At 41.5% G+C, this 17,614-nt stretch overlaps 1 protein-coding gene across 1 annotated transcript in view; it reads left to right on the forward strand.

Moving 5' to 3' along the window:
- The window catches only part of CDH2 (cadherin 2), a 199,117-nt gene that overhangs the window by 157,851 nt on the left and 23,652 nt on the right, over nt 1-17,614 (forward strand). The window contains exons 9-15 of the mRNA XM_065398312.1: nt 1,524-1,661; nt 2,408-2,593; nt 4,635-4,891; nt 6,521-6,663; nt 8,468-8,701; nt 9,074-9,307; nt 15,440-15,579. Coding sequence (XP_065254384.1) covers nt 1,524-1,661; nt 2,408-2,593; nt 4,635-4,891; nt 6,521-6,663; nt 8,468-8,701; nt 9,074-9,307; nt 15,440-15,579 — 1,332 coding nt within the window. The remainder of the gene's footprint in view (nt 1-1,523; nt 1,662-2,407; nt 2,594-4,634; nt 4,892-6,520; nt 6,664-8,467; nt 8,702-9,073; nt 9,308-15,439; nt 15,580-17,614) is intronic.

The raw sequence follows: 17,614 nt of genomic DNA on the forward strand, positions 1-17,614 counted from the left end.
TATAAAGAATGACTTGCCCCCACTGTCCAGGCCCTGTATAGAAAAGGATGGAAGTACATGCTTTAGGGACTTAAACATGCACTTACATGCTTCCCTAAATAGGGATGGTTTCGTGAATTGGAGCCTGGATCTTTTGCATGTGAAAGTCAGGTGCAAGTGTGCATACTCTTATAAGTGTACACACTTTTAAAAACGTAGGCCACTATGTATATGATAATATCAATCCAAGATTTGAAAGCAAATGAGAAATTTTAATTGAATGGATCCTTGTTAGTTTTCTTTAAAGTAATTATTTTGTGGGGGAGGGGTTAACTCAAAGATTTCTGTCTTGTAACTTATCTTATGAAATAATCAGTTGCATACCTCCAATTTACAAGCAATCAGAATGTGTGGGGGAGAGGATGTGGTTTTGTAGGAAATTAAAAAAATTGTGCTTTTCTTTAAGTATCCTTATTTTGACAGAAAAAATTTTCTTTAGCTGTCTCCATAAACCATTCATTAAAGTAACATTTCAGAGTAATAACAAATGCTCATGTCATTGCCAGTTTTCTGCTGGAGGAAGAACTGAATTTCATGCCATAGTATCATCCCACCAAGCTAGGGAGTGCTAAAGCTGAAGTTGAATTGGTAAATGAAGTGTAAAAAAACCCCTTTATTTACATTTCACAATAGAAATGTACAGAAAATCTTCGTAATTTGTTAAAAAAAATCTTATAAATTCAGTAGTAAGGTCTAGCTGGTTTTGAGATCTAATCTGTCAGGCAATTCTTTTTCATAGAGCTAACACTGAGCCTCAGAAAGACCTGGCATACTTCCAGCAATGATTTAAGAATACAGATTCTCTGTACTGTGTGCTGTTTTTAACAACACATAAAGCAACCGGCACTGGCAAATTGGGAGAAGGAAGGGAATATCTTGTTTGGAATGTTTAACATTTATAGAAATAATCAGGGACGGAGGAAAGGGGGTGTTCCAGTTACTTTACTAGTTTCTGTTAGCCTTGACAGCTCCAGTTTCCATAGTGATATCAAGAATTTGCAGCTACATTCTAATACTTAGGCTTTGCTACAATAAAGCCTTGGCAGTTGTAGTCATTTGGACAAAAATATTCCCTGGCTCAGATCTCATAAAACCCTTTAGGATTTACTACTTATTTAGGTTGAACTACTATACTTTTTTTCCATTTAAAACAAAACAAAAAGTTTAGTCAAAATTCTACCTCTGTGGTAATAACAGTAACTTGTATAAAGTTCTTTCATTATTCATAGTAAGAGCATATCATGCAAGCCTCCCCAATCACAAGTGATGTATGAAAAATGCAGGCAGTTTAATATATTTAGATGCAAACCACTGCTGTACTTCTGGTGATGTAAACTTTGCTTCAGTCATTTCAACTGATGTTAACTGGAATAAACAGTATGATAGGCTCTTTGCGTAATAAAGCACAATTTATGGAACACCTGCTGTCCTACTGGAATGTTGTTTTTGTCTATAACTTACGTTGGTGTCATTTTGTGTTTTAGAAAGTACAGCAGTATACATTAATAATTCAAGCTACGGACATGGAAGGAAACCCAACATATGGTCTTTCAAACACAGCAACTGCTGTCATCACAGTGACAGATGTCAATGACAATCCTCCAGAGTTCACTGCTATGACTGTAAGTACAGGACAGAAGTAAATGAAGGGTATGAATGTTTATGGCCATTATTAAGGAATTTTTCACATTATATATATATATATATGAATTGAAAATATTTGTTACTTATCTAATAGCCTGCTGTGTTGCAAGGATTTAACCAAGAGGAGAATCTGTCCCTTAGGACATACCATACTTAATCCAAAACACAGTATTTAGCTAAGGAATCAACCCCCTCATTTTCTAGGTGGTTTCAGATAGGTTTTAGTTTGCTAGCTCACATTACTGTTTGATAGTGGTAGACTGCCAGGTGGTGTTCTCCTTTATTAAAGTATTTGTCAGATTTTTTTTTTAAATAAATGGATCACAGAGAATTTTGATTACATTGACTAAAGCAAGACATCAGGAATCCTCACAGGTTTTCAATCCTCAGGTGATATAAATTGTCATAGCTCCATTGAAGACAATTTACACCTCTTAGTATACAATTGAACTAAGATGAATACCAGTTTCTGTGCTCTGATGAGTATTTCATGATGCTGTTATACACTGATATATATATATAAGAATATAAGAACGGCCATACTGGATGAGACCAAAGGCCCATCTAGCCCAGTATCCTGTCTTCCGACAGTGGCCAATGCCAGATGCCCCAGAGGGAATGAACAGAACAGGTAATCATCAAGTGCTCCATCCCCTGTCGCCCATTCCCAGCTTCTGGCAAACAGAATTTTAAATCTGTAAAAATGTATGCTTTTTTGTTGTAGTTCTATGGCGAGGTACCTGAAAATAGAGTGGACGTCATAGTAGCTAATCTAACTGTAACTGATAAGGATCAGCCACACACTCCTGCCTGGAACGCAGTGTACCGAATGACTGGTGGAGATCCTACAGGCCGATTTACTATTCTGACTGATCCAAATAGTAATGATGGGTTGGTAACTGTTGTGAAGGTAAGTGATATCCACAACTCATTGAATTAAGCAGAGACAGATAAGTAGGAGAGCACGGAGAATAAGTATCTCCCTGCTGTTTAATCCTGAGGCCAGTGCGAATTTTGAAATTAAAATTAATGTGCACCATGCTTGTTCTGAAAGTAACTTGTTCACCTTTTGAATGGTCCTCCTACTTACATTATCATGAACAATCTAAAATACCAATTCTGAAAATCAGGTTAGCTAGGTTTTAAATAGACTCATAGACTTTAAGGTCAGAAGGGACCATTATGATCATCTAGTCCGACCTCCTGCACAATGCAGGCCACAGAATCTCACCCACCCACTCCTGTAACAAACCCCTAACCTATGTCTGAGTTATTGAAGTCCTCAAATCGTGGTTTAAAGACCTCAAGGTGCAGAGAATCCTCCAGCAAGTGACCTGTGCCCCATGCTGCAGAGGAAGGCGAAAAACCTCCAGGGCCTCTGCCAATATGCCCTGGAGGAAAATTCCTTCCCGACCCCAAATATGGCGATCAGTTAAACCCTGAGCATGTGGGCAAGACTCACCAGCCAGCAGATTAGAAAACCTTTATTTGCAAGAAATAAAAATTAGCCTGTGAAAAAGCCATGCGCCTAGCGGTGGCATCAGAACTAGCATTAACGGCTGTCTGCTGGAGTAGTAAACAAACTGCTTTCTTTCTTTTGGTCAGCATTGGTCTTCCAGGCCTAGGGATGCCTTTCCCCACAAGTATGATGCCAGTATGTTCCCATTAGGCAGCTGACGACACAAAATAGCCAATCAGGATGATATCAGAGGGGAAGGAGAGTGGTGTTAGTGATGGTAGGAAGCTACTTTTCAACAGGCTTCTAAAGGACGATGCTATTTTTAAAACCTCATTCAAAAGCCTTGTATGGAGCAGGTTCTTCATCTTCATTCACCAGCCAAAAAAGTCCTGGACTGAAGGAATGACTTGTTTTTTAAGTTATGATAAAAAGGCAGTACTACAATTTGAATCTGTCAAGAAGTAGTCCCCTTTCCTCTCATCTGTCTGATAAGTGTCCGGACTCTTAGTTTGTCTGGTTCATTTTTGGATCCATCCACTCAAGTGGGTGACAGGATATGAAATCCAGCACTCAGGCTTGAAATGCCTGTGTTCCAGCCTGGGATATGGTGGAATTATTTATTTATTTATTTGTTTATCCTTCAGTACCTTGGGAGGTGGGAAATCTGTGGCTTTATACAGCAATCTAGGCTACATTGCATGCTTGTTGTTTTTTTTCCCACAAGTCCCTATGCTGTATAATTGTCATTTCTCAAGAGATACCAGTTATGTTTGATTCTGCTGACAAGACACACTTGACTGCCTGTGTGCCTTGTATTTAGGAACGTATTAATCCATTTCAGATCTATTGACAGTTAGAAACTTGAAACCTCTGAAAGAGCAAACAAAATAATACTCAAATCAAACCAGTATAAAGAGAATCAAATAAAATTCCCAAGGGCATAATCTGCTTGAAATACTTCAAATTAAATTATTTTTTTAAACTGACAGTAGAGAGGCAAAAAAGTAAATCTAGATAAATAAATGTCATTCTGAGGAAACCCCCCAGAAAAGTTGTAAGCACCGATTAGGACTAATTTGGCTTAAGGACTCTTGAGGGGGCAGAAGTTGGCAGGAGATTCTACACCAGCCACAGTGAAAAAGGAACACGCTCCTTGAGGGACAAGGAGTGGCTGAACCCACTAAGCAGGGGTCAGATAAGCTATCATTGCCCCTTGAATCCCTTTGCCTATGGATGTTCCTAGCTGCCCTGGGCACTAGAAGAGCTGCTGCAGAAATTGTCCTGAAGTGCTACAGAATTCCGTAGTCCAGAAAAACATATAGAAACTTTATATGTTCTGGTTTTGCAGTAGTTCTCTTTTGTTTAGGCTCTGTGTTCATCTAGCTCAATATAAGCATTATAAAAGAGAAGAACTTTTAAAGTAATTTTTTGTTTGCATGCCAGTCACTACTATGAACAACTGCTAATATTTTCCCCCTTTTGTTTTTGCCAGCCAATTGACTTTGAGACCAATAGGATGTTTGTACTTACTGTAGCTGCGGAAAATCAAGTGCCTTTGGCCAAGGGAATTCAGCATCCTCCTCAGTCAACAGCAACTGTATCAATTACCGTCATTGATGTGAATGAGAGTCCATATTTTGTCCCAAACCCTAAGCTTATACGGCAGGAGGAAGGGCTTCTTGCTGGTAACATGTTAACTACTTTCACCGCTCAGGACCCAGATCGTTACATGCAGCAAACTGCTCTAAGGTATGGTGTAAAGCACATTCCTGTCTTATCCCATGCTGTTAATCTCAAAATTGGGCCTAACCCCCCCCCCCCCCCCCCCCCCAGCCCTCTGCACAGGCTCTGAAGACTTGAAACAGAATACAGAATGTTGTATTTCTCTTTGGGGTTGGCCATGAAGTGAAGAGCCCATGTACGATTTCTCTGTTTACTACAGCACCCCAGAGAGGGAATTATGGGTGGACTGCAAATAAGTCTGCATCTAGTGCAGATCTGCAGGTACAGCAAACTATGGCATCTTCTTCTGCTCATAAGGCTCAAATTCATCAAGGTACCTAAACACATACGGAACTTTAAGCATATGGGCTGTCTCAGTGAATTGAGTCGGGCTTAAATTTATGCTCATGCTGATGTACCTTGCTGATCAGGGTCGTAGGTTGTGATTGCTGTGGCTCAACTTTATGGCTGCCCTGCATCAGATCAGGATTCATTATCCCATCCCCAACAACTGTGGAATTCATGCAGGCAAAAAAATCTCTCATTTGTGCTTTCCTTGTAAAATGAGACTTCATATAATTTTACTTTTTCTGTATTATTTAGGGCTGGTCTACACTAGAAAATTATATCGACCCAACTATGTTGCTCAGAGTGTGAAAAATCCACACCTCTAAGCGATGTAGTTAAGATGACCTAGTTCCCTGTAGACAGAGCTAGGTCAACACAAGAATCCTTCCATCAACTAACTACTGCCTCTTGGGGAGGTGGATTTACTAGAGTGACGGGAGAAGTAAGCAGCTATGCCACTGTTGCATTTTAAATGTAGACATAGCCTTAGTTAATTAGTTGTTATTGCTGACATTTGCTCATTTTGGGCCATAAAAGTCATATATAGGTCTATAACTTTGTAGCCTAGTACTGTTGTTTTTATTTTAAATATCACATGAACTAAGATAGTTTGTAATTTATTTAAACTAATAATTGATACAATGACAACTTCTTATAAGGAAGGGTGGTTTTGAATGACCCTATTCCTTCAAATCAGAATCAGAGAGTACAGTAAAACTAGTTGGATACACTGAGGTGTCTACAGAAAACCAATGATTTATTGTCATCAACTGGGACTGAAAGATCTTAAAATAATAGGGTCACTTCTGTCAAATCAGAATATGTCTACTATCTCCTCCCTCTCTTTGCACATGTACGCACGCATGGTTAACAGAATTGAGAAGGCCGCATAAATGGCTCTCATGCTATAACTCAAGTAGGAGTTCCTATTAAAATACTTTAATCATGGTTGAATGTGAGATCTGCATTCTTGTAGTGAATAAGTCATATGCAACTTAAGAAAATTGTGCATTTTACTAATTTAAGACGTGTATGTTCACATTTCAAACAGTTGTATATAACTGATGTAAAATAGTTATGTAACAGCTTACTTACGTGTCAAGGCTTTTAAAAACTTTCTTTATTAAAACAGTACGTGTAGCCAAAAAAACTCTAGAATGCAAGCTAATGAAACTGAAACTCATAAAATATTGGTACAGTACCAGATATATGCGTTTTCAGAAAATGAGTTAAAATATATTTGTTATGTTTCATTTTTTGAAAACCTTATTGGAGGATAAATAACATTTCTTATCGTCAAATATGCAGGTACTCAAAGCTTTCAGATCCTGCAAACTGGCTAAAAATTGACCCAGTTAGTGGACAGATAACTACAATTGCAGTTTTGGACAGAGAGTCACAATATGTGGAAAATAACATGTATAATGCGACTTTCCTTGCATCTGACAATGGTATGTATTCACATTTATATATATTCAGAAAGCTTTAATTCTGTATATTTGAATGACATTGTATCATACTAGCCGGAAAGCAAAAATGTAAGAATAAATGGTCAATTTTCACAGAAGGTACTAAGATTGGAGTTAATATATTGATCAAATATCTGAAAAATGGGTTAACCCGTGAGGTTGCAAATTTTGCAGATGACACAAAATTATTTAGGACAGTTCAGTCCAGCAAAGGCTGCGAGGAGCTGCAGGAGGCTCTAATCAAGCTTGGTGAATGGGCAACACAATAGCAGATGAAAGTCAGTGTTAAAAATGCAAAATAATGCATGTTGGAATGAAAAAGTGCACTATATCTTTCTAGTTCTAAACTAACTGCAACACCTGGGGGGAAAGGCCAGGCCATCATCGTGGATTTCTCAGTGTAGACCTCTCCTCTGTGTTAAGCTGCAGTTAAAGAAGCAAACAAAATTGCAGGATGCACAAGGAATGGGATGGGAACTAATATGGGAAATATTACAATTCCATTAATCAGTGATATACCCTCATCTGGGATACTGTGTTACTTATTAGTCACCTCATCTCCAAAAAGGATTTTGCGGATTTAGGGGTATATATTCAGAGTGTGGGAAAAAATCTCATATGAAGAGAAAATTTAGGAGAGATGAATAAGAGGTGACATCATAAAAGTATTTAAAATAGTAAATAGTATAAGGAAGGTAGAGCAGAAACTTCTATTTTCCTTATTTCATAACATAAGCACAGAGGGGCATTTAATGAAATTGAAAAGTGGCAAGTTTCACACAATGGGTAATTATATTGTGGAACTTGTTACCATGGATTGTCATTGTAGGTAGAATTTAACAAGATTTAAAGAAGTATTAGATACTAGACAGATAAGAATATCCAGAGTTAGAAAAGTAAATACTAAAAAAAATGAGTTTTGGAAGGGATGTAAAATCTCATGCTTAGAGGCTTAAGTCAATCTAATTATTGGAGGTTAGGTGGAGAGGTCTCTGGAGGATGGGATTATCTCAGATCTGCCTACTGCAGTGTTGTTCGCCTCTTTCTCTGAAGCATCTGGTGTTGGCCACTGTTGGAGATAGCTTAATGGACTGGATGAACTACTGTTCTGGTCCAGTATGGCAATTCCTTTGTTCCAGTATTCACCAGCTAAGGCCCTAATCATGCAGACACTTGTGCCTTCAAAGAACATTCCCTATGAAGACAGTGAAACTACTCATGTGCAGGTTTGCAGCCTCGAGGCCAAGCGCCAGATTTTGTTTATAAAGCCAGAGCCCTAAAATATAGGTATGTGGAAGTGCACTGCCCAGCATGAGCTCCTGGAGGCATTTTGCTTTGATGGCAGGCCAAAGCAGCCCCTGCTTTATGCTTTCAGAGAATGCAGAGAGTACCCACCAATTCCAGTCCTGTTCAGTTGGCTCCACTCTTGTCCTCAGGAAACACTGACACTGCTATCAATGCTAGGCTCAAGCAGTTCTTGGGCAGGCCCAGTCAGAGTCTAGCTTGAAGTGTTCACAGTTATTTCAAAAGCATGTGTAAGGTTTCTTAATAGGTGACATTCAGACATTAAACATGAAAAACATTATAAAACAATCTGGTATATTTTGAGTAATGTAGGGGTAGAAGAAGCGTGTTTTGTTGTTGTCGGTGTTTTAATTGTCCTTTCAAATCAAATTTCAGTTTACATTGTAACTGAACACATGTACATTGGTAGCTGAAATATGAAATATTTAAATAGGTTTCTAATAGGAAGCAGAATCAAGATACCAATTTTTGTTTCTTTAAGGAATTCCTCCTATGAGTGGGACTGGCACTCTTCAGATATATTTGCTTGACATTAATGATAATGCTCCCCAAGTGCATCCTCAAGAGGCTACAACCTGTGAAACGCTACAGCCCAATGCAACTAACATCACAGCAACAGACCGGGATATTGATCCAAATGCAGGACCATTTGCCTTTGAACTGCCAGAAACTCCTCCTAGTATTAAGCGGAATTGGACCATCATTCGTATTAGTGGTAAAATTAATTTACACAACGGAAACTTTAATCTTTTTAAATGAACTACTGCCTGCATTTTGTTTTGTTTCATTTTGTCTGGCGATGTTTATTTCCCTAGATGCTCGGATTTTTTAGATTAATGTGAATGAAATGTTACCAAATGCCATTAAAGTGAGCTCCCTTGAGAATGAGAGAAAGATATTTTAAAAGTTAGATTTAGTAACTAACATTCACAGAAATACGAAGTCTGTGGCACCTTATGTGGCATCCAGTACATGCAGTAACAAAAGGTTAATATAGAGTTCAGAAACCTGTAAATTTCCCATCATTGTTTAACATCCACATAAGCAGTACATTTTATTTTTACACCTAACATATTTTCTCATATAGGTGATCATGCCCAACTTTCGTTAAGGATCAGATTCCTTGAGGCTGGTATCTATGATGTTCCTATAATAATCACAGATTCTGGAAATCCTCCCAAGTCTAGCACATCTATTCTGAAGGTGAAGGTTTGCCAGTGTGACATAAACGGAGATTGTACTGACGTAGATCGGATTGTTGGTGCAGGACTGGGCACAGGTGCCATCATTGCAATTCTGCTCTGTATCATCATCTTGCTCAGTAAGTATATGGGTCTTTCGAAAATTGGTTCTTTAAGCTCTTCTCATAGTATTTCACAAGAGCAAACCTACACAGATAACATGAGGTTTTTTCAAAAAGTTTTGTACGTGTAAGGTAATAGTATACCTACCCCTCAGCCATCCAAGTGCTGACACATAGATTCCAAGGCCAGAAGGGACCATTGTGATCATCTGGTCTGACCTCCTATATAACGCAGGCCATAGAACTTCCCCAAAGTAATTCCTAGAGCAGATCTCTCTGTCATGAGCAGGACCAGACAAGGATCTTGCCTCCTAAAGAATTGCCCATATTCAACTTTATAGCTTTGATGCAGTGTTAAGATTTTCTGGTGATAATTACTAATACAATATTAGGAATATGTGAGCCAGCTGGCAGCTGGCCTTTGTTTGGGCACTTCAAGATTGGGGGTTAAGGACCTGCCCTTTTGTGCTTACCACACGCTGTGCTCATAGGAGTGCAGAGACTCCTTCCTCCAGGCCCATTGCGGGGCGCACATTGCCTCATGTAGGTGGAGAAGAGGAGAGGCCACGGCCATGGCCATCAGAGGCCCAGTCTCTCCTGAGGCTGCTGCAGGTGTGACTCCACACCATCCCCAACAGGGGTCAGTGCCTGTAAGGCACAATTTGGCTTTGTTATCTCAAACCCAATGGAATTAAGTAAAGTAGTTTATGATTTGGGAAGGTGGCACATCACAGTCCCTCCTACAAGGCCTGACAAGCAGCTACTCATGCAAAAGCAGAGGTATGTGTTTGTCTAAGTCAGGGGTGGGCAAACTACGGCCCGCCGGCCACATCTGGCCCATGGGACCGTCCTGCCCGGCCCCCGAGCTCCTGGCCCGGGAGGATCGCCCCTGGCCCCTCTCCCGCTGTTCCCCCTCGCCCACAGCCTCAGCTCACTCACTCTGCCGCTGGCGCAATGCTCTGGGCAGCGGGGCTGTGAGCTCCTGGGGCAGCGCAGCTGCAGAGCCCGGCCTGACCCGGTGTTCTGTGCTGCGTGGTGGTGGCAGCGGTAGCCACCAGTGCTCCAGGCAGCGCGGTAAGGGGACAGGGAGCAGGAGGGGTTGGATAGAGGGCAGGGGAGTTCGGATGTGGATGGTGGTCGGGGGGGACACAGGGTTGAATGGGGGTAGGGGTCCCGGGGGCAGTCAGGAAGGAGGGGGGTTGGATGGGGCGGCAAGGGGCAGTCAGGGGCAGGGGTTCCGGGGGCAGTCAGGGGACAGGGAGCGGGGGGGTGGGGGGTGGATGGGGCAGGGGTCCCAGGGGCAGTCAGGGACCGGGGGGGGGGGGGGTTGGATGGGGCAGGAGTCCCGGGGGCGGGGAGGGGCAGATAGGAGGTGGGGACCAGGCCACGACCCCCTCCTCTCACCGGCCCTCCATACAATTTATGATACCCGATGCAGCCCTCAGGCCAAAAAGTTTGTCCACCCCTGGTCTAAGTGCTGCATAAAGCTGAAAGTGGTATTCTATTTTGTATCTAGTGCATTTGATGAGGGAAATGACCAAACACCATGACTGTCTGTCCAGTGTAGTAAAATTAGACACTGTAACTCTCTTACATATGTGGTTAGCTGATCTCTGATTGCAGTGGAAACACAAGAAAGGGATTCACCTGTTAAGAGTACTCAGCACCAATCCCGAATATACAGAATGATGGAGTGGAGTCATAAAGAAGAATAAACTTTCCATGCCTGGCAAAGAATTGCATAGTGGCAGTTTGTCCAGGAAAAGCAGGCTGTGCACAGAGATGATACATTAAACATGTTTCCATGTTACTGAGACGTTCTTAAAATGTTAGCCATTGATTTAGTGAAGTGCTATCATAATTACCAAATCAATTACAAATGTTCTTCAGACAGTTACATGGCAGATGAATTGAGATTTCTTGCCACCAGGATGCTTTTTTAGTTCTAATTTGAAATGTACATTCTGTACTAGGAATGAAGTCACCCACCTCCTGCTACAAGAATTACCTTTTTATACTACTTTTTAAACAACTTTAGCTTATAAACTAACAAAATAACTAAAGTTTGAGAATTGTCAAGGTTCAAACAAAAAACACAGCTTCCCTTTCCAGTCACTCTTTTTTTTGCCTCCAAACCCAAGTCTAAACTTAGGCCTCGTTCACGCAAACTGATCTGTTCAGGTGGACCCTGTACCATGCATCCACATGGCTCAGACTTCTGGATCAAAGTCAAAGACTGTAACTCTTCAGAGCATATGATGTGCCATGCACTGTTGTGGCACTGTATAAATAAATAATATACAACTTCAGAGCTCAGTTTTACTCTGTGAGAGATTCACTGGTGAATCATCTCATTGTGAAACTCAGTCTAAATCATTCTTGCCCACAGTGTGTATCCTACTTTGCAGACTTGGCTAGAAGACAGGTTTGTGACCCTGTATTGTTGGAACAAGCGATTGGTGTTCAAGTCATTGCTTAACTGGAGCTAGGTCTAAGCATTTCTGAATTTAAGGTGTTTCATTTTGATGAGAAATGCAGCTGTTACGGAGAATATCATCCTAACTAGAACTAACATTCTGTTAGATATTTCTGAACTGAAACACCAGTGTCACAATAAGAAATTTAAAAGATTGTACAACAATGAATTATTAATTTCCAAATCACAGGGAAGCAGCTTGATCTAGTGGCTAGGGTACAGGATTGGGAGTCAGGCAACCTAGGTTCTCTTACCGTCTCGGTCCCTCTGATCTTGGGGAAATCACTTAACCTGTTTGTTAGTTTCCCCATCTTTGTAATAGTTCTCTGAGATCTATAGCTGAAAAGCATTATGTGAAGTCCAACTAATATTAGTAGAGTTGGACAGCCATGCAGTTGGGGGCAGTGTAGTAAGCTCCGCCGTGTGCGGGAGTTAGCAAGCAGTGGTTTCACTTGCTGCACACACAGAGGCTCTGGGAGGCATTCTTCCTCATTCTGATGAGATAAATTCCTAGCATTGCTCATGGAGTGATGCAGCTCTGTAATGCCCCCAATGCAGGACTGTGCCTTAAAGGCACAACAACTGAGTCCCACCAAACAGAAAACACAAAAGCTCAGAGGGAGATACTATTTTAGGTCCTAAGTTCTGAACTGGGTTACATCGGAGTAACTCCACTGAAGTCACTGGAAATAATTTGGAGCTAGACTAACAAAGCTGAGAGCTGAATTTAGCTCTTAGAGTGTTTTTATGTAAAATAACTATAGTCCATTTCACAACATTTCCACTGATCCTTCACTAGTGAGTTACCTCCTCCTTGAGATAGTCCAACACTTCGAGAGGATACCTAGGTCTTCAGCTCACGAGTCATCAGCAGTGTGCAGCCATCTTTGTCACATGAGTTTACACAAACTTTTTTTTTATTTTGAGAGAACAATTCTCAACTTCAGAAAACGAAACTATGCACACTGCCCTTACAAATAAGATTAGAAAAGTCAAACATCCCAACTGTTGAGTGCTTAACTTTGCAGCCTTAACAATAGTCTTTAACACAGTTTCTTTGTACGATAATTAATATAATATGGAAATCCTATTTCTGGGCTCTGCTGCATCCCTTTTACTATACTAATTCAGCAAGCAAAGAGGGGCCAGAAAGGTGGCTTAATCATCTTCCAGCAAATACCACATGCGTAGGGAACTTCGTAGGGCTAGTTGATCAGTTACACACTGCCCTCACCCCACACAGCCCCAAGAAGGAGAGGTGTTCTGGCAGAGGGAAGGAGGTAGGTTGAAGGGAGGTGAAATCTGGCCAGACCATGCTGATCTCTGGCTATTCTGGGCTGTTGGAGTGACCAACCTGTGGACACTCAAAGCCATCATAAAGTAGACTAGCCCCTAGGTTTAAAGTTACCTCTGACTTAAAACTACTTTTGCCCCCTTTTCTTTGGCTGTACTTCCAGAAGGGTGCATCTCAGAGTCAGGTCATTATATATGCCTCAGATCCTGGATAGTTAGTGTATGGATTGTGAGACACAGTGTTTTTCAGCTACCAAAATAATTCAGTTAAATCTACAAAAACAACAAGGAGTCTGGTGGCACCTTAAAGACTAACAGATTTATTTGGGCATAAGCTTTTGTGGGTAAAAACCTCACTTCTTCAGATGCAAAGAGTGAAAGTTACAGATGCAGGCATTATATACTGACACATGGAGAGAAGGGAGTTACTTCGCAAGTGGAGAACCAGTGTTGACAGGGCCAATTCAATCAGGGTGGATGTAGTCCACTCCCAATAATAGATGAGGAGGTGTCAATTCCAGGAGAGGAAAAGCTGCTTCTGTAATGAGCCAGCCACTCCCAGTCCCTATTCAAGCCCAGATTAACGGTGTTAAATTTGCAAATGAATTTTAGTTCTGCTGTTTCTCTTTGAAGTCTGTTTCTGAAGTTTTTTTGTTCTATGATAGTGACTTTTAAATCTGTAATAGAATGACCAGGGAGATTGAAGTGTTCACTTACTGGCTTTTGTATGTTACCATTCCTGATGTCCGATTTGTGTCCATTTATTCTTTTGCGGAGGGACTGTCCGGTTTGGCCGATGTACATGGCAGAGGGGCATTGCTGGCACATGATGGCATATATAACATTAGTAGATGTGCAGGTGAATGAGCCCTTGATGGTGTGGCTGATGTGGTTGGGTCCTCTGATGGTGTCGCCAGAGTAGATATGGGGACAGAGTAGGCAACGAGGTTTGCTACAGGGATTGGTTCCTGGGTTGGTGTTTCTGTGGTGTGGTGTGTAGTTGCTGGTGAGTATTTGCTTCAGGTTGGGGGGTTGTCTGTAAGCGAGGACTGGCCTGCCTCCCAAGGTCTGTGAGAGTGAGGGATCATTTTCCAGGATAGGTTGTAGATCGTGGATAATGCGCTGGAGAGGTTTTAGCTGGGGGCTGTATGTGATGGCCAGTGGTGTTCTGTTATTGTCCTTGTTGGTCCTGTCCTGTAGTAGGTGATTTCTGGGTACCCGTCTTGCTCTGTCAATCTGTTTCCTCACTTCCCCAGGTGGGTATTGTAGTTTTAAGAATGCATGATAAAGATTTTGTAGGTGTTTGTCTCTGTCTGAGGGGTTGGAGCAAATTCGGTTGTATCTTAGGGCTTGGCTGTAGACAATGGATCGTGTGATGTGTCTTGGATGGAAGCTGGAGGCATGTAGGTACGTATAGCGGTCAGTAGGTTTCTGGTATAGGGTGGTGTTTATGTGACCATCACTTATTTGCACTGTAGTGTCCAGGAAGTGGATCTCTTGTGTGGACTGGTCCAGGCTGAGGTTGATGGTGGGGTGGAAACTGTTGAAGTCCAGGTGGAATTCTTCAAGGGCCTCCTTTCCGTGGATCCATATGATGAAGATGTCATCAATGTAGCGCAAGTAGAGGAGGGGCACTAGGGGACGAGAGCTGAGGAAGCGTTGTTCTAAGTCAGCCATAAAAATGTTGGCATACTGTGGGGCCATGCGGGTACCCATAGCAGTGCCACTGACTTGAAGGTATAAGTTGTCCCCAAATCTGAAGTGGTTGTGGGTGAGGACAAAGTCACAAAGCTCAGCCACCAGGCGTGCTGTGGCCTCATCAGGGATACTGTTCCTGACAGCTTGTAGTCCATCTTCATGTGGAATGTTGGTGTAAACTGCTTCTACATCCATGGTGGCCAGGATGGTGTTTTCAGGAAGAACACCAATGCATTGTAGTTTCCTCAGGAAGTCGGTGTTGTCTCGAAGATAGCTGGGAGTGCTGGTAGCGTAGGGTCTGAGGAGAGAGTCCAAATAGCCAGATAATCCTGCTGTAAGAGTGCCAATGCCTGGGATGATGGGGTGTCCAGGGTTTCCGGGTTTATGGATCTTGGGTAGCAGATAGAATACCCCTGGTCGGGGTTCTGGGGGTGTGTCCATGTAGATTTGTTTCCGTACTGTAGCTGGGAATTTCTTGAGCAGATGGTGTAGTTTCTTTTGGTATTCCTCAGTGGGATCAGAGGATAGTGGCCTGTAGAATGTGGTCTTCCATGTCATGGGGTAGAATTCTGATTTAATATCAAAGGGGGTGATTTAATATGTATTTTCATAAGGTGTAAACTATAGTATAATGTGGAGAGTAGTAATGTTTTTGTTTCTGGTCTTCCCCCTTTCCAATCTAGTTCTAGTTTTGATGTTTGTAGTATGGATGAAACGCCGTGATAAGGAGCGTCAGGCCAAACAGCTGTTGATCGATCCAGAAGATGACGTAAGGGACAATATTCTGAAATACGATGAAGAAGGTGGTGGAGAAGAAGACCAGGTGAGAAATGTGGTTAGTGCTTCTAATATGTGGGTTTAGACCTGAAGGTGCAATAAATTTTCTTTTCCATTACCACATTATATAACATAGCCAGTTCTTGCAATTAATTATACATATGCTGAGTAATAGATAGAATCCTGAAAGCAGGCACTGTTTTCCAGTGAGGTCCCATCAGTTTTACAGGTGTCCAACTCCTGCCTTTTACATAAAATACAAAACCAGTATCTTGTCCACTTATAGGCATTAAGCTTCCCTTCACATTCTGGCCAAATTCCAACTTGGGTAATTACATTTAAAAGAAAATTAAAATAACCCTGTCATTTCAATTTTTAAATGTTATTCTTCACTACCTCTCTAAAATACTGTTGTGTAGTCACTAGTGCAGAATGGCTAATGCATTCCACTCTGAACATCACTGTATTTCAGTGGTAAGTGAATGCTTCCTATATTTTAAAGTCAGTAAAACTCTTTGGGGTTCTTGTGGATGAAAAGTCCTTTGTAAATACTAGCTATTCAGAGATTGGCCAATGCTGGAGCAGCAGATTAGAAACCCTTTACATTTCAATTGGGTATCAAGGAAAAGGGTGTTGGGTGTTCAATCCCCAAAGGAGAATGCTGCTCTGTGATATGTTTACAAGTTGGCACTGGATGCATCCACCTCCCCTCCACCTCTGGAAGCACCATCATTGGAATACCAGGATGCTGGGACAGGTAGACATATTTCTGGTGAATGTGCATACCCTCCATAGATGGAGCTTTCTTACCAGTGTTGAGTACTGAACATGTGGTAGAAGAAGGAGATGCAAATGATAACAGCTGGGAAGGGAGGGAGAGTCTCCTTGTCTCCCATTGAGTCAAGGTTCATACCTGCAAACAAGAATGCTGAGGGATATCTTTATAAAATTGAGGGATTTGGGGCATGACCAGGGCCGGCTCCAGGTTTTTTGCTGCCCCAAGGGGAAAAAAAAAAAAAAAAAAAGGGCCGGAGTGCCATGCCGCCCTAAAAGGGCCAGAATGCCGCCCCTTGAAAAGTGCTGTCCCAAGCACATGCTTGGGATGCTGGTGGCTAGAGCCGGCCCTGGGCATGACCCCATGGACACCACCTGAAGATAAACCTGGGGGTTAATACCTCATGTGACTCATACACAAAGCCCTGTCACTGCAAAGTTCTATTGAGTAGTGTTAGGTTCTTAACCAAAATGTACACTCAAATACTGAGGGGGGGAGGGGCTTCAGGGGAGTGGGGAAAGGAAGGGATCCAATAAGACATTTTACCATGTAAAATCTAGAGTTCCAACTGAGTTTAACTGGGTAATAGGCATTTGTAGTTCTTTTTGTACAGTGTAATGCAAAATGTAGATATCGGAAATGCATGTTTGAAATGTCCCAACAAGTTCCCTGCAAGTAGCAGTCATATCTGCCACAGGCACTGGGCATAGCAAGGTATTGCAGATGCAGAGTTACCTATACAACATTGTAAACGATAGACGTTAGCCATTAGCCATTTCTTAATGTTTGTGCCTTTGCTATAAATGATAGTATGAGAGCTTTCTTCTGCTAGCTCCCATATTTCCAGCACTTTCAGAATAGCAATTGAAATTGCAGTTCTAGTCTCTTTTCAAAATAAGGCCTCCTAGAGAAAACTGCTGCCCTTTTAGTATGATCAAGGTCAATCCAGTGTGAAATTAAACCAAGGAAAAATTGTATTGTTACCCCACATCCACAAGTGACCAGTGAATGACAGAGAAAATGCTTTTTATCAATATTAACTTTAGGCCAAAAATGTCAGGATTGACTGAGCAAAAAACTTTGGTGGAAAGCAATAATATGACTCCAGAACACTGAGGAATCAAACCAAATCTTATCTTCCACAGCTGAATAAGGTTCCATGTTCAAAGTTTCTGTCACAGCTCAATGAAAGCACTGCATAGTTTTACAGCAATAGATGTTTCCCCAGCCAATGGCTTTTTAACACTTTATTTATTTTTGCATCCCAGTCATTTAAAAATTGTTTAAGCTGTATACTTTTTTGAAC

The sequence above is a fragment of the Emys orbicularis genome, chromosome 2 (genome assembly GCF_028017835.1).
Source record: "Emys orbicularis isolate rEmyOrb1 chromosome 2, rEmyOrb1.hap1, whole genome shotgun sequence".
Classification (NCBI taxonomy): domain Eukaryota; kingdom Metazoa; phylum Chordata; order Testudines; family Emydidae; genus Emys; species Emys orbicularis.